General features: G+C 48.3%; 1 protein-coding gene across 1 annotated transcript; it reads left to right on the top strand.

Moving 5' to 3' along the window:
* The first annotated feature begins 2,982 nt into the window (after positions 1 to 2,982).
* Positions 2,983 to 22,747, top strand: MAP6D1 (MAP6 domain containing 1). The gene is given in 4 exon segments (XM_049802210.1): positions 2,983 to 3,215; positions 3,217 to 3,596; positions 17,778 to 17,895; positions 20,598 to 22,747. Coding segments are annotated over 4 exon segments (717 nt in total). The 5' UTR covers positions 2,983 to 3,074; the 3' UTR covers positions 20,676 to 22,747.
* The last annotated feature ends 829 nt before the right edge of the window (positions 22,748 to 23,576 follow it).

Genomic DNA, 23,576 nt, shown 5'->3' with positions numbered 1-23,576 from the left:
AAAGCTCCCAAAAGAACAGCCTGAAACTGCCAGAGAGGTTTGAAAGTCACCATCTTTTCAGTCAGTGGCTGTGGTTTGAGGGTCTCATGCCTAAGCTTTACCTTAACTTTAGGCCTAACAGCATTCACCTTTCTAAAGGCTGTTCAGTACCTAAGTCTCCCCCAGTTATAGAAACCCTAGAGGTATTTAATGTATGTAAAGTTGCACAAAAGCATTCATGTGGCCAAGCAGTGGATTTCATGTCACTTTGCACCTGTGCAGCATTGTCTGCCAAAGGTAAAGTATCTTTTCTAGCCCAAAACAATTTTCAAACTGCAATAAGAAAGTCAATACTCAAGTCAATCAGACAAGGAATGGCCTGGAGTTATGACAGATCACTAGAGTAAATAAGATACCTTTCTGGCAAGCAAGTGCCCTTCTTGCAAAACCTGGCATCAGTATGTACCATTATCTCAGTATTTAGTCACACCTTTGAATGGCAAAGAAATTAGAAGGGGGGGGGGGAACGGGGGCAAACCACCGAGCCAAAGAAAACCCACCCCCAAACCCAGAAAAACCAACAACAAAAAGAACTGACCACCTGGAACTAACCACGTGGAAAGACTTTTTTTTCCCCCCTTTTCAAAGAGCTTATTATTGTGAATAAAAATACAATGTGGTAATTATGTGGACGCTTGGCAGAGACAGCAGCTAGTGTTTGTGTAAGAAAACAGCAATAAGTATAATGTCATGGTTAATCATGTAGAGACACAATCCTTCATCTCTTTTCAATGGCTTTAAGAAAGTCTGCTGTGGCCTTGCCATGTTTAAGGAATATTTTGCTTCAGCGTAGTGATCTGCTCTATTGGAATTTCATTTTAGTATTAGAACAAACTGTCCATTTTTGAGCTTCCAGCCCCCATTCCTGGCAGCAACAGCCGTTTTGCTTTCTGATTGGATGGCATGCCTTTGTCTTACTGTTGCAGTATTTCCCTCTCCCCCTCACCCCCCCCTTTTAATCATGATAAATCTCTTCTAAATGCAGACAACTTTTTAATCTCATCCAGCTTCTTCTGGTTTCCCTGTCTGAGAGAGCTTTTGTGCCAATTTCATCCTACAAGCTATGATGAGCAGCTGCTCAAAGCACTCCCTGATGCTGTAGGTGGGCTCCAAGACACACAGTGCCAGAGCTGAACCCAGTACTAGGAAGTGGCAGGCACAGGGAGAGCAGAGACATCTGATTTATTCTCCAATGTATTTTGCTAAGTCAAGCCTAGGAACAGGGATCAGAGCATCATTTGTACTGTGCCAGCGATAACAGATGATAAAGTGGATGTTCTGTTTTCTCGATGACTGTGAAAACCATTTCTTTTTACCAGGGTAAAGTGTTGTACATTTCAACCTAAATATGATTTATTTTTAAAAGTTACTATGGAGAGCAGAGTAGTTCTAGAGAAAAGAGCAGCAGAAAAATGAGAAATGTCTCCCTGCATATTCCTAAAAGTAAGATTTCGTTTGTAGGTTTTCCAGGCAACAAATGAAATGTGGCATCCAATATCCCGTATGTTATTGACTCAAGACTTCTGTGCAAGACCAAACCATTGTTACCTGAAATTTCTGAGTCTCCTTGCCCTGACACACTGGGTGGGTGGGTTTGCGTGCAAAAAATCAAAACTGCTAGGACAACGGGATCATCTGCAAAGGGATTTCTTGCTACCCCTTGATAACTGTGTTTCAAAGAGAGGCCACACACAAAGAGAGGTTCTGCCTCCGTCCATGCCCACATTTCTAGCCCTTCTCCCCACCAGAAGCAGGTGCAAATCTGGACTGAGGTGCTAATATGCTACAGAAACAAACTGCTCAGCTGAAATAAAGCAGTAAATCTCAGCCTTTTGGAGCTCCACTGCATAATTGATTTCTTATTAGATAGCTACCTGTAACTAGGTTATTACATTCTAAAATGAGGTACCTGTCTAGTCAGCCTTTAAATCGATTATTTTCTAATAGTTGGCGCCTCAGTTTATCTGCATTCTTCACTTTTACAGCCTTATATTTCATAATTTGGTGACCCATTGGGAGATTCGGCTGCTTCTGTAATAACACACCGAAAGGGGAATTGTGGAGGAGCGTTATGGCCTGTAGCCACTTATTACATAAGACGTCAAATTTCAGAAGCCAGACTTAGCCCCAATGTAATTCTGTCAGCTTCAGTGGTTTGTGCCAGGACTGTGGTTTTGAAGTGTTGGTTCTGAAGCCGAACGTACAAAAGAAAAGCCGTAACTTCCGGTCTTTGGCAAACAGTAAACGATGTGGACCACATACTAAGATATGTTATAGACGCTTGGATTTTAGTCAATAGGTAGTATTTTAAAAGTGAAGTGGTTAAACTCTTAATGTAAATGAAAGGGGGGTGGGGGGGAGGTGTAAGACAGGTGGGGGTTTTGTACACAGCTATTGGAAACTAACGTTGCAAAGCTGCTATTTGTCATCCAGATCACTTCTTCTATAAACCTCAGGTTCTGCATACAGATGCTTTCTCTGATCATAAATGGTGACGGCTGACTTGAAATTGTATTAAGCGACACTACCCAGCTAGGAGCAGAGCCGTATTCCTCGCTTGGCCGACGCCCGCGACCGGGCATGCTGTGGCGCTTCCCGGGAACAGAGCGAGGATCCTAACGCACGAAAACAGACATCCCGCCTCGGAGGCGCCCGGAAAGGGGGAGAGCCGGTACCTCTCAGAGGGCACCCCGGCCCCGCCACGGCCCGGCCGCCGCCGCCGCCGCCGCACCGCAGCATCCCTCGGGAGCAGCCCAGGCGGGGGCCTGGGGAAGCGCAGCCCGGCGCAGGGTCCGGGCTTTTCCCCGCGTCGCCGCCAGCCCCCGCCGGCACCGGCAGCCGCACGGAGCTCCGGCCGGCGGCCCGGGTCACGTGTGCGGGCCGTAATCCCGGAGAGGGGGGTGTCATTACCGGGGGAAGGGGGCGGCGGGAGGAGGGGCTGCCGCCGATGAGGGCTGAAGCCGGGTGCGCGGCCGGCTGCGGGCGCCGGAGCCGCGGGCGCCGCTGCGGGCGAGGCGGGGGCTGCGGCCGCGGCCATGGCTTGGCCCTGCATCAGCCGGGTGTGCTGCCTGGCCCGCTTCTGGAGCCAGCTGGACAAGTCCGACCTCTCCGTGCCGCTCACCATCCACAACTACTCGGACATCGAGGAGCAGGAGGACGGGGCGCCCCAGCGCGGCGGGCCCCCCCCCGCGGGGCAGCGCCCGCCCGGCCGCCCCGGCCCCGGCCCCCCGCCCGCGGGACCCCACCGCCGGCAAGCCGGGCGGCCGCAGGAAGGGCCGGGCGGCCGCCGCCGGAGAGCCCTTCGCGGCGGAGACCCAGTACCGGCGGGACTTCAGAGCGTGGCCCCTCCCGAGGAGGGACGCCTTCCCCTGGGTCAGCGCCAGCAGCGGCGGCGGCGGCGGCGGCGGGAGGGACGGGGCCGCCCCCCAGCCCGCCCCGGGCCGCGCCGCCTGCGCCCTGCCCGGCGGCGGCGGGAGGCCGGCGGCGGACGGCTGCGGCGGCCCCGAGCAGCTCCGGCCGCGCTCGCAGGCGGACGGCGGCCACACCACCTCCTACAGGTAACCGGGCCCGGGCGACCGCCCCGAGCCCCGGGGCGGGGGGAAGCTCCCCGCCGCGGCCGGGGGATGCGCCTCCGCAGCGCGGGGCGGGGACGCCGGGGAACGACGGCGGCGGGGGGCTGCAACCAAGGGGAGGAGGAGGGGGCCGGGGGGGCTTAGCCTGCGGCCGAAGCCGCGTTCGCTTTCGGAAGCGCGGCCCCCAAAGGCGTCGCTTGCTCCCCGGGCGGGTGCCCGGCGAGCCCCGGCTACGCGCCTTTGCAGCAGAGCCTGCCTGGGCACGCACCGCGGCCGCCGGCTGCGCCGCCCTGCCTCTCCCAGCTCCTGCCGCGGTTAAGAGGGAGCGAGGGGAGTAAGCCGGGTGGGATCCACGGTGCCATCCCTAGCGCAGCAGCGCTTTAGCTTACCCGCGGCCGGGAGACACGGGGCTTGGGACCGCTGGAGCTGCCCGGGACCTGTCCTTAGTCAACTGTCGCACTGAGCTGCGCTCCCCAGATCGGTCGGTGCCATCATCTTTTTCCCTTTAAGGCTCCTGGAATGCCCCGTTCAAGTTGAGCCAAATTACCGCCTCAAAGATTAGTCAGACGCAAAGACATAGGGGATATACCCTCAAAAATATGCCCGTACGGGCAACGGGAAGAATTGTCACAAACCACCTTTCCCAAAGAGCTTATAAAAACGATTAAGTGACTCTTACGTTACTGATGCCTTCCTCACCCTGTGATCAGTATGACCGATCACAGACACTTATTTTCTGGAACGAGCAACCGGGTGCAGGGATGCACCTAAATTTGGCCCCTCTCCTCATTGACATCCACCGTGGGAGGAGAGGGGCTTTCAGCTCCTACAAGGCTGTTGTTGAATATTGTACCGGTTTCGCATTGTTACCATGCGTTCCCCAATAACGATGTTTGGCAGGTTTAATGCACCTATGAGGTATATTAATAGAGTAATTCTTTTTATTCCAGTAGAATTCCAAGTACTTAGACACTTATTATGTACCTAGGAGACATTTCTCATCATAATTGCAGTTCATTAGATTATTTATCACAGTGGGGGGCCCTGGGAAGGATTACAGTCCTGCGTGAGAAAGCGTATTGCTTATCCCCCTCTTCCCCACACAGGCAGCTGCCCTGGTACTAGGGCAGTTAACATATGGACTCCGGAAGGGATAACTGCAGTATATGAATTTATGTGTCATTTTATCCTTTGCCACATCTCACAGGACAATCACAGAGTGAAAGAAAAGCACTTTTAAATTTCCAAGGAGCACAGGAATTACTTCAAGAGAGAAACCTGCCTAGAACAAGACTAGCAAGGTTCATCTTTCAGAAATGCATCCATCTCCGCATTGTTGTTGAAGCCTCCCCCACTTCTCCAGCCTGACCCCAGAGGAAGGGCGCATTAGCCTGCATTAGAGCTGCAGCTTCCTTACAGCTGTTCCAGCTCTCAGCAAAGAGTCATTTCCCACACCTTCCTTCCCTCCAACTTGTCTGTTCTTACACACGGCTCTCAACTATTGTCATGAAAGAGCAAAAAATTTGCAGATCACAGGACAAAGCACTGGTAGTGGTGAGATACCAATCACGCAAATCAAAACAAGTTTTAGAAAAAGTAAGACTTCAAGGTAGTCGGGGAGCTCCTCAGGGCTGACAGGAGGAGCAGTGCAGGACAAGGACAGAGGCACAAGCTGGGGCAGGCACAACAGGACAAAGTTCTCACATAGCGCCTTTAAGCTGTTTGAAGGCTATACAGTACAACTAATGCAGGCAGGGCATACAAGTCAAACCACCTTTATCTTACTCCAGTAGCTCCCACAGTTTCTTTGAATTATCGCGCAGAACAATATTGCAAACTTAAGAAATCCCTGTACCACTGAACGCATCCTAGAAAAGTCACAGGAGTCACAAAAAGCAGCAGGAGGAAAGTCCACAATAGCTTTGCAGGTTGCAAAAGTCTATTTGGATTTGTTGCCTTTTTTTTTTTTTTTTTTAAAGAAAGACTAAACAGGAACAGAGCAGTTGGTACTTGGCAGAGTTACTTACATTCATTTTCAGTTACATGCAGGGCACCGGGCTTGCATTTGGTAGCTTCAGTCATACTGAAGCCCCAGGAGCACTCCACCCGTCTGAGGCAGAGAAGGGGCAATCCACAGCACGCCCCCACTTTGCGAGCTGAGCACCCACAACCATGAGGAGATTTCCACTAACCCCACTGCAGTTCAGTCCTCCTTTCCTCTTACCTTATTATTTTCCAAAGGCAGCATTGCAGTCTGCACATATTTATCTCATCTTCAGGCAGTAGCCAAGCAGCACCATTAAGGGTTGATGTTCGTCACCTTCCTAACAAAGAACAGAAGGACCCTACTTGCGCATTAAACTATCCCTTGGCAGCCATGCACAGCTCCACTATGCTCTGGTGGCAGGGGTCTGCCCTGCTTCTTGTAGGCTGCACCCACCCACAGGTGAGGAGGCAGCACTAAGGAAGCAGGAGAGGCAGATCAGCTGTGGTAGAGGCAGAGCAAGGGGGATTTCTGTTACTGGAGGCAGCTGGAGTGTGTTGGGCCCTGAGGAGGAGGTTGGGCGTGAACTACTTAATGCCTTTAGGGGGCTCCGAAAAAGGGAGAGGGTACCCTACACAGAGACATGCAAGCAAGGACTACTGCAGGTAGGTTAGAGAGGAGCAAAGGCATGGAAGACATTCATTTTTGGTCAGACCCTCTCATTTTCTTTCTAGGGAGAACCTTGGGGACATTCCCTCTTTTCTGCTGTTGCAGGAGTATCAGCCCTTCCCTACGGCTCAGCCCTGTGAGCAGGTTGAATGCCCTGAGGACTAGGCTCTATGTGTGAGGAGCTGCATCTGTTCTGAGAAGAAATGTGTCATTTGAGTCCTATGTACTACAGGTGCTTCAGCAGGCTCTGCATCTGGCCAGGTCAGGCATGCATGACAAGGCTCTGGCCGGTATGATCGGCTCCTACAGTGTGGATGCTGCCAGTCAGCAGCCTCCAGCTGCATTTTGTGACTTTGTCAGGTCTCGGCAGCTGGCTGGGCTTGCTTAATATTACAGAGAAAAGATCTGAAGGGAAGAAAAGACTGGCTTGAACAAGACACTGCAGAAAAGGTGGCATTGATATGTGGTCTACTCCAAGCTTTTAATGGCCATGGTGGTTTTCTTGCTTAATTCTGTAAGGCATTAGGGTTCTTTTTAGGTTTTGTGGTTTGTTTCTTTCTTTTTAATTCAGGGATTCTGGCTGTGTGGTTCTACAACAGCCTGTTGAACGTTTTTTCCTGTGGAACACCCAAGTGTAGCAGTGAGTCCCTTGTAAAGTTCAGAACTGTTTTATATGCTTTTGTGCATCAGTGCACTGCTCCCGTGAGGCTTCATTCTGCAAGTTCCTGCTACATCTTTCTCTCTGCACTCTTTTTTTAAGCACAGAAGAAAATTTAGCTGCATACAAAACTGGCTGTACATAGCGCAGCCAGTCAGCCTGCCAGAACAAAATAAACCCACCCCTAGGATCAGTGACCAAGACAAAAAGACCAGTCCCATTCCTAGTGACTTCTGGGGGAGCCTTTCTACGGCCAAAGAAAGATAAAGGTGGAGGGTGTTGGAAGAACACCTGTACCTCTGAAGAAGCAAAGATATCTTTAATTTTTAAATAATTAGCTCTGTATAAAAGATGGAAGGACAGCACAGCTGCCTGCCCTCCAAAGTACTGTCCTATGTCCCCAGGTCTTTGGGGTGGCTCCTGTCCCTGAGATTTTGACTGGAGTTCTGCAGGGTCTGAATGAAGTCAAACCCCAGCTGGGCTACATGGGGGGAGCTCAGGCACACAGGCTGAGACAGATCAAGAAAAGCTGCACTTGAAAGGCTAAAATGGGATGTACTCCAACTGTGAAAATATCCCAGGGATTGCTGCAGAGGGTTGCAGTAGCTTACACCTTACTGATGCTGGAGGAGGTGGAAGGAAGAACTGAGCAGCCCCCTTTGCACCTTCCCAAGGGTTTGTCCATTGGGGTTATGAAAGTGACTTCTCCTTTCCGCAGTAAGTTGCAGGTGCTGTGTGCTTTTGGCTTTGCACACAGTTGGTTGTAGTGCTAGGTCTTGATTGCATTTAGCAGATATTTTAGAAGTAGGTAAGCGCTTTACTTTGCCCCCTTCTACTGTGGATGAGAGAAGCTGGTGGTGTCAGCAGGTATCTCCAGCTAGCTCTGTTCTCTGGATGTCATCTTCTTACCTTGTGAGAAGGCAATGGGGATGAAGGCACAACCTCTCTGGTGGGGCTGGTATTGCTGGGAGGAGAACCCTGTTCAAGGCTCAGCTGTACTTCTTTAAGTCGCTTCAGACCCCAGGTTCCCCTTTGGTAAGATGCCAGCTTTTGGAAAGCACTTCAGATGTGTAAGTGAAAACGTTGCAGCAGAGCCGTGAGGGATTGTTTTGCCTTTTCTTCCCCCACCTATTGGCTTTGCTTGTATTAGCACTCAGGGAAGGGGGAGGATGACTGCAAATTTCTGCATACACACATGCCAGCCCTGAGCAAAGCCTAATCTCTGCAGTTGGTGTTTCTGCACTATAGGTGTTTTAAGCAGGTATGAACATCAAGAGCACTTGACTTGTTCGCAGGTGGGAGGCACAGCAGTAAAGCAGACCAAACCGGGGGTCTTGAGATCAGCAGGGTTTTCTGCTCACCCAGAGCAAGCAATTTTGTTTTGATGAAAACGCATAAAGAGCTGGGGTCATTAAGGGGAAAGGGCCTGATGTGCCATTGCTAATGATTTTGGGAGTAGCAGGGTGGAAGATCCCTCAGCAAACTGAACTCCCACCTCCTTGCATGAGTATTCAGCATGTGCCATTCATTGCACCGTGACCATGGAGCAGACATCCTCCCCACCAGGGAAGATACTGCAGAATGAAGGGGAATCACGCTTTTCCCCATAACTATGGATGCAGTCACAGAGCATGTTACTTGGCTGTCTATACTATTCCCCCACCTTCAAATAGTGCTTGTGCAGAAAGGCAAGGTGAACTGTGGTGACAGCTTCACATTAAAAAGCATCTTATTTCAGCTGTGCAGCAGAAAACAGAAAATACCTGCACTCATGTTCAGCAATGCATGGGACCATGGCACACACCTGAGCTGGCAGGGTTAATGGTACTGTGTATGAGGAGCTCCATCCTTGATCCAGTAAGATATTTAAATGCATGCTTATCCTTAATAATAGGAGTAAAGCTTTTATAATCAAGGCTTACAGTTATCTTTACATTCTTAAGCATCTTGCTGCTTGGGGAAATTAATACTGAAGCCCCCGATTTTTATGCTATTTAAGAAGCAAGCTTGCTTGGTGCAGGCATTGGGATGGCTCCAGAGAGACTCACTATGCACTGCATAGCCTGGCTCGGGGAAGAGAGGGCTTGGAGGTAGAAAAAGCTATGTGAGGAGAGAGCAAGGGCAGCTGGAAATAGTGGCTCAAGAGAGGATGTCTGTTCTGTAAAGTACACTGCAGAACTGAAATGGGGAAGATTCAAAGCTGTTCCATAAAGGTAGGAGGAATTTCCTCCACTCAAAGTACACCCAAACTTACATTAAAGGAAAAGGGGAAAGAATGGGAAGTGGGATAATGACAGAAGTCAAGACCCAGAGATCTACCCACAACCCCCTATTCACACGGCTCCGATAAGAGGGAAGCAGCTGCCTGTCCTACCACACCACTCTAAGTGCTCCTTCCTTGGGGGTCTGTCTGTGAGCAGAGCAAGCCCCCAAAACCCACCCTCAGACAACAGTTTGAGGCTTGTGGGTTTTTTCCTGTCCTTTCAGTCCAGTCTTTTGCTGTTGCTTCTTTCCTGTGAGTTATGAGCAGCTCCAAGTACTGCCTGACCTTACTATGAGACCCAAGACAGGAAGCAGACAAGTGTCTTCTGCATTCCTCCTCTGTAATTCCTGTGTGCTGGTCTCTCTACCCCTCTGCTTTGTCTTTCCTCCACCTCTCTAGTTTTTCCCTCCATCAGCCTTTCCTTTCCCCCTATTTCTGTCCTCGTGCTGTGCTCTTTGGCTGGATAGGAGAATGGGCACAATCTGCTCCTGCGTCCAAGGCTTGGAAGGGCCTCCAGCACCCCACAGGTGTCTGACATAGCTCAGAGGAAAAGCAGTTTAAGGGGTCCATTGTCCAGGAATGCTCCTGGCTTTGTCCATCATGCAGAGCTCACCACTGCATCCATGACTTAGAACATTTGCAATTCTTCATTGACCAGGATATGTCACAGCACCCTGATCTGTGCCGGTCTTTGCCATAGGCAGACTCAGTCTATCCTCTGGGAGAGCACTGCTGGCTGCCCAGCTCAACCTGGGCAAAACAAAACGGTCCCACCTGAAGGGGTGGCTGCATGACTGTGCCAGGAGCCTGCAAGGAGCTGTGTCGCAAAAAGGAAGACATTTCACACCCCACAACTTCTGCCCAAACCCCTTGCACACCAGTCTGGCTTCCCCAACAGACAGCTAGAGTAGCGGGTACCTTGAAAAGAAAATAACAGAGGCCCCCAAGCTGTGCAGACAACCTTCCTTCTGAAGGGAAAAGGGGACGAATGTTCATTACGCTGTTTAATTCTCACTGGTACACTGAGTATGATAAGGAAGAGGGCAGTGGAAGAATAAATGCAGACTAGCTCAGGCAGTGTAGCTCAGAGTTACGCTCAGCTAATGAGCCTTTTTCTCCATTTCTTAAATGAGAAATGGGATTGTAATGCAGTCACTCAGAATGCCACTAATAATTAATCATGTGAAGCAAACCATGACATAAAGATGAGGTACTAAAATGACAACTGTGATGGCATTGGTGGTGTAGTAGGAGGCAAAGGAATAGTATAAATGCTGAACGTAAATCTGGCTGGAAACAGCAGCTCCAGCATTGCAAACAACACGGTGTTTCCGCTCTCCACCTTGCTATGCCCAACAGAAATGCACTCCATCTCAGTGAAATTAAAAAGCTTTCTAGGTTAGATTTTCACTAGGTCAGTGAAATAAAAAAGATTTCACAGGCAGCTTTCTCTGCAAGGCCAGAAAACATTTGTGGAGCACACAAAACAGGGGAAGAGCTGGAGGCAGCACATGAGCCTGCAGCTGCATGGCTCGCGGCACCCAGCAGCCTGAGCTGCAGCAGCAGCATACTGTGTTTGGAAGGAACAGAAGGACCAGCCTTGAATCCATCATTCCCAAGTTGTGCCCTGAAGTCTGTGAGGCCGCATGGTGAATCATGGTGAGAGCCAGTGGGAGCATCCACCTGCCTGATCCCCTGTCTAGGCTCTTTGACAGCCCTTGTACAGGCAGTCCTGCTCACCTGGGGAGGGACATGGCACACAACTACCAGCACACTGAAACAGCTCTTTTCAAAGGTGGGCTTCAAGGTAATGCCCTGGTAATTAGTAGTCCAATATTTTTTTTTTGTTTCTAGCATATACATTAGCTATACTCCCACTTGCTCCATTTGCCATCACCAATGGGGGGTTAAACTGTCCCAGCAGGCCACTAGCCTCCCACTCTCCCCACTGCATTGATCCAAACCTTCCCCTCAAGACACACCCCAACACATTACAAAAGAAAAGCCTTTCCCCAGGCTCTATTAAACAATTTATGAGAAAGAGCAAAGAAACAATCAACGAAGCAGTGATTTATGTGATCAAAGCAGTTCCACAGAGTAACGGGGCAACCACCTGCAAAAAGTTGCTGCTTATTCCTTGCTAGAGCAAGTTGGAGGTAAAAAAAAAAAAAAAAAACAGTACACAAAAAGCAGCCTTTCCCTTCTGATCTCTACTACTTTAAAGCCTGCGTACAACTCGGGAGACCTTTTTCTTTCACAATCACAGTGCTTTAGTACTTACAAGTACCACTGGGTCACTCCTATTCATGGAGATCAAAAATCTCACCTCTAGGTTGTAACAATGGAGAACAAAACAGAACCTAAAGAGACCCTGGACACTGCCTTATGGGCCTGGAGGCTATTTCCCCTCCACTGCAGGTCATAGAATCATAGAATCATTTAGGTTGCAAAAGACCTTCAAGATCATCGAGTCCAACCATCATCCATGCCCACTAAACCATGTTCTAGAGTACCCTGTCTACTCACTTTTTGAATACCTCCAAGGATGGTGACTTGACCGCTTCCCAGGCAGCCTGTTCCAATGTCTGACAACCCTCTCAGTAAAGATATTTTTCCTAATATCTAACCTAAATCTCCCTTGCCTCAACTCGAGGCCATTTCCTCTCGTCCTACCTCCAGCCACCTGACAGAAGAGACCAGCACCCACCTCACTACAACCCCCCTTCAGGTAGTTGTAAAGAGCGATAAGGTCTCCCCTCAGCCTTCTCTTCTCCAGACTAAACAGCCCCAGTTCCCTCAGCCGCTCCTCATAAGACTTGTGCTCCAGGCCCTTCACCAACTTGGTTGCCCTTCTCTGGACACGCTCCAGCACCTCCATGTCTTTCTTGTAGTGAGGGGCCCAAAACTGAACACAGTACCCAAGATGCAGCCTCACCAGTGCCAAGTACAGGGGGGCTATCACTTCCATAGTCCTGCTGGCCCTGCTATTTCTGATACAAGCCAGGATGCCATTGGCCTTCTTGGCCACCTGGGCACACTGCTGGCTCATATATTGCCGGCTGTCAACCAGCACTCCCAGGTCTTTCTCTGCTGGGAAGCTTTCCATCCACTCTTCCCCAAGCCTGTAGCGCTGCATGGAGTTGCCGTCACCAAAGTGCAGGACCCGGCACTTGGCCTTGTGGAACTTCATACAATTGGCCTCAGCCCATCGATCCAGCCTGTCCAGATCTCTCTGTAGAGCCCCCCTACCCCCAAGCAGATCGACCCTGCCTCCCAACTTGGTGTCATCTGCAAACTTGCTGAGGGTGCACTCACTCCCCTCATCCAAATCATTGATAAAGATATTAAACAGAACAGGGCCCAACACCGAGCCCTGGGGAACACCACTTGTGACCCGCCGCCAACTGGATTTCACCCCATTCACCACAACCCTCTGGGCTTGTCCATCCAGCCAGTTTTTCACCCAGTGAAGAGTACACTTATCCTAGCCACAAGACGCCAGTTTCTCAAGGAGTATGCCATGAGAGGCAGTGTCAAAGGCCTTGCTGAAGTCAAGGAAGATAACATCCACAGCCTTTCCCTCATCCACTAGGCAGGTCACCTGGTCATAGAAGGAGATCAGGTTGATCAAGCAAGACCTATCTTTCATGAACCCATGCTGACTGGGCCTGATCCCCTGCTTGTCATGCACATGCCATGTGAGCGCACTCAAGATGAACCATTCCATAATCTTCCCCAGTACCAAGGTCAAGCTGACAGGCCTGTAGTTCCCTGGATCCTCCCTCCGACCCTTCTTATAAACGTGAGTCACATTGGCAAGACTCCAGTGCTCTGGGACCTCCCCTGTTGACCAGGAACGCTGATAGGTGATAGAGAGTGGCTTGGCAAGGACCTCTGCCAGTTCCCTCAGTACTCTTGGATGGATCCCATCAGGTCCCATAGATTTCTGAGTGTCCAGATGGCGTAGCAGGTCCCTAACTATTTCCTCCTGGATTAAGGGGGGTATGTTATGCTCTTCATCCTCACCTTCCAGCTCAGGGGGCAGAGTACCCTGAGGATAAGTGGTGTCCCTATTAAAGACTGACGCAAAGAAGGCATTAAGTACCTCAGCCTTTTCCTCATCACTGGTGGCTATGTTTCCTTCTGTATCCGTTAAAGGAAAGATATTCTCATTGGGATTCTTTTTACTGTTAACATATTTGTAAAAAACATTTTTTGTTGTCCCTTACAATAGTGGCCAGATTTAGTTCTAGCTGAGCTTTTGCCTTTCTAATTTTCTCTCTGTATGATCTAACAAGATCCCTGTACTCCTCCCAAATTGCCCGCCCTTTCCTCCAGAGATGATAAACTCTCCTTTTTTTCTTGACTGCTAGCAAAAGCTCCCTGTTTAGCCAGGCCGGTCGTTTTCCTCGGCAGTTTGACTTGCAGCACATGGGAATAGCCTGGTCCTCAGCCATTAAGATTTCCTTCTTAAAGAATGTCCATCCCTCTTGGACCCCTTTGCCCTTCAGGACCGTCTCCCAAGGGACTCTCTCAACCAGTGCCTCGAAGAGGCCAAAGTTTGCCCTCTGGAAGTCCATAGCAGTGGTTTTGCCGACCACCTTCCTTGCCTCACCAAGAATTGAAAATTCTATCATTTCATGGTCGCTAAGCCCAAGACGGGCTCCAACCACCACACCTCCCACCAGTCCTTCCCTGTTCGTAAACAACAGATCTAGCAAGGCTCCTCCCCTGGTTGGCTCACCCACCAGCTGTGTCAGGAAGTTATCTTCCACACACCCCAGGAACCTCCTGGATTGTTTACTCACTGCTGTGTTGTATTTCCAGCAGATGTCTGGCAAGTTGAAGTCCCCCACGAGGACAAGGGCACACGATTCTGAGACTACTGCCAGCCGCTTGTAGAACGATTCATCCGTCTCTTCAACCTGGTCGGGCGGTCTATAACAGGCTCCCAGCACAATATCTGCCTTATCGGCCTTCCCTCTCATCCTCACCCATAAGCACTCCACCTTGTCATCAGAATCGTGTAGCTCTGTACAGTCAAAACATTCCTTAACATAGAGAGCCACCCCACCACCTCTTCTACCTTGCCTACCCCTTCTGAAGAGCTTGTAGCCATCCACTGCAGCACTCCAGTCACGGGAGTCGTCCCACCATGTTTCCGTGACGGCAACTGAGTCATATCTATCCTGCTGCACGATGGCTTCCGGCTCCTCCTGTTTATTGCCCATGCTGCGTGCGTTGGCATAGATGCATTTGAGCTGCGTTATCGAATCCACCCCTAACATCGGCATGCTGCCCCCAGGCTCATGTCTGGTGCACCTAGTTTTATCCCTTACCCCCTTCGAACCTAGTTTAAAGCCCTTTCTATGAGCCCTGCCATCTCATGAGCAAATATTCTCTTACCCCTTTGAGATAGCTGGACACCAGCTAGCAAGCTTGGTGTTGTGTAAACCTCCCCATGATCAAAAAGTCAATGTCTCTCATGTTCATGCCCAGCAGCAGCTGGGGATGGATGTTGCACCACACAACGCTCTCCCCTTCTCCATGCCATTTCTGTAATTTCCTCTCCCACCGTGCTGTTCTCTTGCTAATAACTGCTACTTGTGTGACCTTCGACAAGATACTACCCACAGTGACGGACATGGGGAAGGGAGAGAGAGGCAATGCACTGGCTGAGCTGGACCTGACACATTGGCTTTGTCAAGCATAGGGAACAAATTTGCATCAGGGTGTACAAGCAGAAGGAAGACAGTCACTTAATCTTGATACTTGGTATCTTAAACTATGTAACATTAAAAACAGGTTGATCCTCTTCCCCAGGCTCTGAGTAGCTGTGCATTTTGCCTCTACTCATGACTCCAAGACTGATTTCTAGTCAAGTCACCAGACTGGTGTTTGGGCCCATGTTCCTTCTAACTCTTGGCTATACAGCTAGAGATGGGTGCATGCATCCTGCAAGCAGAAAGGCAGAGCACATTTAGTTAGCTGTACTTTCTGGACCAAAGGTTATAATTGTGGTTCCTTGATTTTTTTCAAATACCCCAGCTCCCGGCAGAGATAAGTCATCTTATGTTTGGCCCAGATCTTCCCTGTGGCTCAGAGTCCTGGATTCCCCCAGTAGGAAAGCCCGGTTCCAAGTAAGAAATGGTGCCGTGGTTCTGAGCCATGACAGGACCTGCTCGCACATTTCTGTTTCTGTCGGTGAAGGCAGAGCATTTCCTCATTGCATGTAGGTGCCTCAAAAATAGTTTTGACTATCCAGGCTGAGAGGAGAATGGTTTGGCTTCCAGCCAAAATGAGGGTCCTGTGATCCAAAAGGGCTGTGTTTGGGGGCTTGCCAAATCAGCAAATAATCTGCTCCAAAGCAGCGAGACAGAGCTGGCTGCAGAGACAGGCAGCACAGTCATTCATTGAAAGCTGGGGACACACTCCATTGCAGTGCGGAGACCAGCCGGCAAGAGGATGAATGCTTAGGAATCAATGCCACCAGCATCCTTGAGGCAATCCGGCTTTATGTGGGGCAGCAGGTTCCAGTTCTTGGAAACCGCTGAGACGTAATTGATGGCTTTGTACCATTTTGCTGGTATTTTGCCCAGTAGCTCTATGTCCTCTGGCTGCACAGCAGAGCAGACCTCAGATTTAAGTCAGCATTCACACGCATCTGGGATTCCATGCTGAAAGGGTATTGTCTTCTTGGGGTATTGCTTGGCCAAAATCACCTTTCTGCAAAGGTGCTTCCTAATCCTGAGGTGCTAAAGCAGCAGGATCCACACCACCAGCACCGCGAGAGCTGCGCAGGCACCTAACTGCTGCCTGAGCAAGCTTGAACAGCAAGACACAGAGAAGGCAGAAGGTGGCGGTTCAGAACAGCGAGAGCAAACTGATTAGGGACAAGATTTGCAGTCCACGTAGACAGTCCTGACAGGGACCTGGTTTTGCTTTCCAACAGCAGGAAGCTCTTCCATAGAGCAATATCCGTTACTAAATGAGTGGATTTAAGAACTTACTCCACACTCAAGCTGACAGACTGCTGTCAGCACTGGTTGCGGGTTCCTGTCCATTTCCTTGTGCCTGCACCCATACTCATCTGTCCTGACAGGCCAGTGCCGGCAGTTAACTCAGTCAAGAAACAGTTACTTAATTTTTTTGAATTAATTTTGGTAGCATGCTGGTTTCTCACTGGCTTAAATACAGTCCAGAGCTGTACCCTGTATCTACAAATCAACCAAGAAAAGAGGCAGCATTTTAAGGCTGAGTCTATGTTTAGAAATCAAGCATAAACCAGGCAGTGGATATTTTGGTAATATACTGAGAGGATCAAGACCAAACTACACATTCTAAAATAATACTCCACACTTACACACTTTAAATAAGAATTTTTAAAAGAGGAATTTGCAGCTACTATCAAAATAGCAAATAGGATGCTTGGGGAAAAATGAAAATCAGAAAGGCTGTGATCGAAGCTAAGCTCGGCACATTAAAACAGCCTATTTCCCTAGCCTGGCCATGGCTCAGGACTTAGTCTTACCCCTTGGTCCTGTGTATAAGCAGCTAGTAAAACGCAGTTATTATTTAAGTAATGCTGGGTATGAACATAAAATTGTCACATCTTTGTTAGTCGCCTCCCCTTTTTCTACAGAAACTGCCTGAGTTGGTTGCCAGAGATACATACACAAACAGAGCAGACTTCTGTCTTCTCCTGAGAGCAAACAAGCCAGCTCAGCTGGCTGCTACTGCAGCATCCAGAAAGTCCTAATGGAGAGGGCATTAGTGAAACCTGTTTGTGACAAGAGGTACAGAGAAGCAGAGGGAAGGCTTCAGAAGGGAGCTGGCAGCTGAGCTAAGCTAGACCCTGCCGTGCTGTTCTTCAGTGCTCTCAAAACACGTGCTGCCCCTTTCTCAGTGCAGCCTCTGCACCCATTTCTCAGATGTCACTGCTCCAAAAGTAAGTCAGCCAAGTGCCTTCTCAGGCATAGTCATGCAAAGTCAAAGTACTTGCCCCCATCTGAAGGAAAATCATCAGCGGAAGCATCTGCCAACTGAGATGGCATCTCCCTTCGGATGCATTTCAGACTGAGTTGCCACAGAGGCACAGCAACAGCACACATTGGCAAACGTGCCTGCTGTCGAGAGAGCTAAAGCCAAATAAGGGAACATCAGCAGCCTGCATCCACCCGTGTGAAGGCTAAGCACTTGCAGCCCCAGACAAAGGTGTTTTACACTGTAAATGGTCAATGAGCTAACAAGAAAAAGTCACCCTGACTTTTCAGGGTGACTTTTTCTTATCCAGGAGGAAAGAACCAAGCACCTCCAGGAAAGAGCATGTTTTGAGAGGAAACAAACTCTTAGTTAAGTCTGGGCGTCCACTTATCTCAGTCTATGCTCTGTTGCATCTTTCAGCCTGGGCTTTCTGAGAAAGGCAGGCCTCTAGGCTCAGTTCTTTTATTCTCAGTATGCCTTAGACAAGTTCAATCCTATGAGCTGACTGTAACCAGCCTTGCCTTCTGGCTTTGCAGCCACTCTGAGCACAAGTACCATGTGAGTATGTTGTGTTTTATGGGTTCTTCTGTCTTGACAATCTCATTTCAGGCAAGAGTATCGCCCATGGACTGGAGCAAAACCATCCAAGCCTATAAAGACAAAGCAAGGCTTCATTATCCCAGAAGACCATTTTGTTCAAGAGACAAGCTACAAGGCAGATTTTAAGGTAATTAACATTTTTTAAAATCCCAGAGTCAATGTGAGTAAAGTACAAAGTATGCATCAGGAACTCTTCATTTTTTATCAGTGTGGTGCATGTAGAATAAAGCCGTGTCCTCATTGACCACTCTTTCATCACTGCCCATTAGGTAACGTGCCCACCCCTTGCTTTCAGAGAGACATGCTAGAGAATGCCATACCATAACTTACCATAATTCAACCTGAGACCGAAATTTTAAACAGCATGACAGTCAGGAAGTTCAAGATTTGCAATTCCCTCATTTGGATACCTTATGTACAAGGTGTGTGTCATTCTCTTTCTCTGCGTAAGGTGCATTTAACACCCTCTGCACATACTCAGAGCTGTCAGCGTGCACTAGCGTTAGGGCTGTAGCGCAAGATTCAACCTCTGGTGCTAACATCAACCATGGACACAGGTGTTTGCATGGGAGCATTTGCAGATCACTGCCTAAGGAACAGCACCCACCCAGACAAGACAAAACTCCCCCGTGCTAAAATAAGGGCAGAAGCTGCCCCTGCTACCAACACCAAGGAGGACATAGCTGTGGCAAGCAGCTGAGCCACACAGCTCTTGGGCCTCTGAGACTTCCTTGGGATTTTCCGGTGAGTTTCTACAACTCTCTATACCAGCATAAGATAATTTTCTTATTGGTGAAATACATCTAAGAGTTACTGAAAATCCCACAAGGAAATGTTCTCTCTGTACTCAGCGTTTTCCCTAGCAGGGCCCTACACACTCCCCCTCCCCGCAAGGAAAGAAAGCATACACCGATAAGGCTCTGGTTTAGCTGCTTTTTGCATTAGACCACCAAAGAGAATGGCACTTAAAAAAACCAACTGCAAAAGCCGTTCACAGGCTGCACCAAGTGACTTTAAAGCAGACGGGGCTGGGTAATAGCAGGTACTCCAGGGCCACATGTAAAAAGTAAATCTTTGCCTTGGAGGAGATGAGGAAGAGGTGTTTAATCAGCAGACAGTCAAGTGCCTTCTCCACAGAGAATTGCTTGCACACTGCTGCAACAAGGCACACAATGGGTATATCCAGCTCCACTGAAAGTGGGACAGTGACCTCAGGCAAAACAGAATTTACAAAACTCACCAAAGCTTCCTCCTTCCTTTGAATAGTCTGGGCTGCTTACTGAGGTGCAGCAATGAGGACAGAGGTATTTAACCCTTAAAGGTTGTATTTTGACCCTTGTATTTAATCTTGTATTTTGACCCTGGAGATGCAAAATACAGTGCCTTCCTATTTGGCAGACAGGATGCAAAACAGAGGGACCTAGATGAACCCCTCAGAGTCCCTATCCCAGTTCTAGAGGAAGAGAAAGAGAAGACCGTAATCACAGACACAAACACATGCCGCCAAGGACACCACACTCTGGACCATGTAAGCAAAGCTCCCATTTCCTGGACCCCTAGGGTACCACCACGGCGTCCCTCGCAGACAACATGGGAAAGGTGTAGTCTGGAATGAAGATGGTGCTGAGGAGCCACCAGTTCAAAGACAAGTCAGACTCTCCCTGGCTTACACTTGGCTATTTGGACTTTCCCTCTTGCCTGAAGCCCATGGCTTTGCTGGACATGTGAGAGTCAGGTTTACTTTGTGTCCTGACAGCCTGCATGTAGGACTTAGACTGCTGGTTCTCCCCAGCTACTGAGCTGTGCACAGGCTGTTTGTGATGCTCCTCTTGTTCCTTAGCATGTCAGATTTATCCCCAGAGGAACGGAAAAATCAGAACAACGCAACAACAACAAACAGATCGATAGCTTTCCCTATATTCTCTTTGCCTGTGGTCTTGCTCTTCTTTCTCTACTCGGGATGGTGCCATCAGAATACTTGGCACCTGGCAAAGCTTTCCACCCTTTCATGGTGTATGGCTGGATTCACCCAGAGTCCTGGGCTGGATGCATAACTAAGGCCAGCCCTGTTTCAAATCCCTTCCATTAGGGAAGACACAAGCATCCAGGCATCCTTCATGCTTCAGTACAACCACAACAGCTACATATTGTGTGAAATTCTGACTCAACAGACAACAGAGAGAGCAACCTCTGTTATCTCTACCTTTCCTCCAGGCCTGAGTTTACATCCTTATCAAAGTCCTTGCAGTTTCACAGCCTGGCATGGCCAGTAACCAATTTTTCTCCTTCAGGTACTCCAGGTCTGTGCCTCTGTTCATGGCACACACAGCTTGTGGCCCCATAAGGCATTGTAGTGGAGCATTCTGACAGAGCCTAGATGGCAATCTTTAAAAGGTTAAGGACCAGGCAGACACCACTGTAATTCCTCTCACTCAAACCCAGCACCAGTCCAGCGGTGAATTTGTGATGTTTGTAGAGTACGTGCCAGCAGGGCTTTGTGAAGAGAGCAGCTCTTTATCTTGCAGAGGCTGGCTCCTGCCAAGGCCTGCCCAGCCATGGTTAAGTCCCATCACACCACACACCTCAAGGTCCAAGGGCTGGGTTACAGCAAAGACCCTCTTCGGTAGCACGGCATCACACCTGCCCTTGAATCACCCTGTACGCCGAGGCCAGCCTCATCAACGCCCAGCCAAGAGCTAACGCTTGTGAGGTAGGGGCATGTTACAGGGGAGAGCAGATAAATCGTCACAGTGCTCCAGATCCTTCAAACCCTCCAGACATTTGCACCCTGTGTCGCACTAATGTTTCTCTCCCCCCTCGCCCCACTAGATCCCAGAGGTGAAGACCAGGTTCTCCCCCAATCCTTCTGCTGTTTTCCAGGCGCCGTCACGGATCCTCAACGTGTGAACCTGGACCCTCCTCACACCCAGGCAGCTTAAACGCAGTGTTTCTGTTAAGATGTATCACTATGCAATTTTCATGAGGAGTGTTAAGATCAAAGAACCGGTATTATCAAAAGCAGCTCCAGTGATTAATGATATGTACACACACTTTCTGTTAACACAACAAACCGCAAAGCGCTTGGTTCAGAACTGGCAAAACATGCTGCAAGGAGTGACCTAGTTTTTCACAGGAGCAGGTTCATTACTATGCCAGCTGGCGTCACATTAGGAGATTGACTTTGGCCAGCAAAAGCATTATTGCAGGCAACATCCCTATGCTTAACTACACAGGGTGGGAGGGAAAACAATCACAAGCGGGATGGATAATTAAAACCAAAAAGAGATTTATTTAGCAGCACCCTCTAGGTAGGCCAGTAAAAGACAGGGAGTGGCTGGCTGACTTCTGAGCTTATGAGGGCTTTTGGAAATAGGACCTCAAATGGCATCACCAGAAATCATAGCATCAAAGGGGCTGGTCTGAACTTCCAGGGTTGTTTTAGAAGCTGGAGGAAGGCAGCATCACTGAACTCTAAAATAAATCTGGCACATACAGTGTCTTGGGGCTTTAAGGGTGGAAAGCTGGATATTTTCAAAATTGGTGGGCTGACGCAGGAGCAAGAGGTGACTGAACTTTGGGAGACAGCCCTGACAGCAACACACCAGCCTGGTTTGGAGAGGATTGCATGGACAGAATCAGCTAGGCACCTACCAGGCTCCAGAGGATCTAAGATATTTATGTAATTTGTATAGCTGTTAGGGTGAGTGTAAATATTGTATATGGATTTTACCTAAAGCAATTTGTGATCCTTTAATGAAAAGGACATGCTTATACTTTTAATAAATGTTAACTCTTTGCATATGCAAGGTGGAAAATATTGCCTTGAAATTCCTAAATTATTGCCTGTATATTGGTAATGCTACTGATAGGAACAACCAGAAGCGAATGTTACTTAGAGACTCTTCTTAAAGAAAAATGTAATGTAGAATGTAAGACATCCTTCATTTTTAAGATAGGCCATTTTAAGTGTCATTGTTCTGAAGCTGATATTTTTAGATTGGTGTGCATTTAACTTTTGCTGAGGTACACGTGTTTTAAGAAATCATTTTTTAGCCTTTGTTCATCAAGACTCTAGTGGGTTTACAGTTTCTTTCTCCACAACTTCTGCAATATAATTAGTCTACTGCTTATTTCATGGGTTTACTCATTATTTTGGGTAAAAAAATTGAAAAACTTTTACTTTATGTGTTTGCAACACACAAATGTGTTGGCTAAAATAAAAGGAAACTATCCTCAGACTTGAACAGGGATCAGATATTCATTCACCTGTAATGAAATAGACTTTAACACAAGAGGATTTTTTTCTTAACCTTCCTACGAGCTGAAGTCTAAGGCAAATTTGATGAACTTTGGGGACTCTGCAAAGATGTATGCATTGCTGATAATTCCCATATGAACAATTTTTGAACTGTTGGCATGTGGATGTATTTGGAATACATGCAGACAGCATCTTCTCACTGCATTATGTGAGAATATAATGGTGCCACCTCTGTTTGCCATACTAGCAGGACTGAACACAAACACGAGAATAGGTAACATCTGCTGTAAGCTGCGTTTGGCTGGGACAAGGGATGGCACTTCCCACACTCATCCTTGGACCCAGAGGAACCTACAGTAATACCAGTGCTTGCCAAAATAATTTTCAGGAGATTCAATTTTCAGGAAATTAATTCAAAACATTCAAACTGTAGTAAAGGTTTTGCATGTTAGATGTTTCTAAGAATTCAGTCTGCTTGTTTAATCTCTTTACAATGTTTTTAACAGTTTTGTTCAAACAATTTAAGTTCATTTCAATCCTAGACTTTATTAACAAGGAAAAAAAAAAGAAAAAAGGATAAATTGTCTATTCATTCTCTCTTAATTCACTGTGTTTCTTAAAAAAACCACCCAGTTGTAAACAAACTGGTAATATAATAAGCTTGTATTTTATCAAATGGACTGGATTTAATTTAATAAATTAAAACGTATTTTGGCTATTGGTTCTTTCCCAAATCTTTTTTGTTGTAAAACATAAACCTTGGGCATTCACCCTTGCAGGACAATTTGTCACTGCATTTGTCCCTTGCATAGCTACATGTGCAGGGCAGCAGGGCAAGATGTTGTGGAGATGCCCGATTGCATTTACAGCCATCAGCAGTCAACTCCTTACTCCTCAAGCTTATCTACAGGCACAGACCCCCAGCAAGAACGGCTTCCAAGGCACATTTCAAGCTGTGGCCTGACTGCTGATTTGAAAGTGCAACTGCTTTCCAAAGGAAAGCTGTTGTTCTGCAGAATTCATAATCACTTATGGCATTTTTCCAAGCCATTTTCAAAGGGAAAGCTAACGATTCAGCAAACAGTCCATCAACATGAAGGGGGAAAGGGGCTGAACCAATGATACCAATTTGCTACATTCGCTATTGAACACACAGAGGCTAGATCTACTCTGATGCAGGTGCCATGCTCTCAAGACCCCCTTTCAGCAGTGCCCACAGTGTGCCCTCTTAACAGAAAGGGACAAGCAACTTGCATTTCACCTCAGTTTTACTCTGCCATCTCACACAGATCACAGGAAAATGGTGCTAGCTTTGAATTTTGACAGAGAGCATCGCTTTACAATTGCTCCCCAGAATATTTTAGTGAGTAAAAGTGCTGAAGGTGCAACCAGCTTCCCTAGATAGTGCGATGCCAGCTTTTCTTGCTGTGCCACAGTTGCCTGGCTCCAACTACAGGCAGGACAAATGGAAGGAAAACCAAGCAGGTACTTACCACTGCAAGGGACAGGGCAATGCAACTGGCTGCTGATATCTGCAACATACCTGATTT

Source organism: Accipiter gentilis, chromosome 6 (assembly GCF_929443795.1).
Source record: "Accipiter gentilis chromosome 6, bAccGen1.1, whole genome shotgun sequence".
Classification (NCBI taxonomy): Eukaryota; Metazoa; Chordata; class Aves; order Accipitriformes; family Accipitridae; genus Astur; species Astur gentilis.
This window is presented reverse-complemented; position numbering and strand designations above follow the sequence as displayed.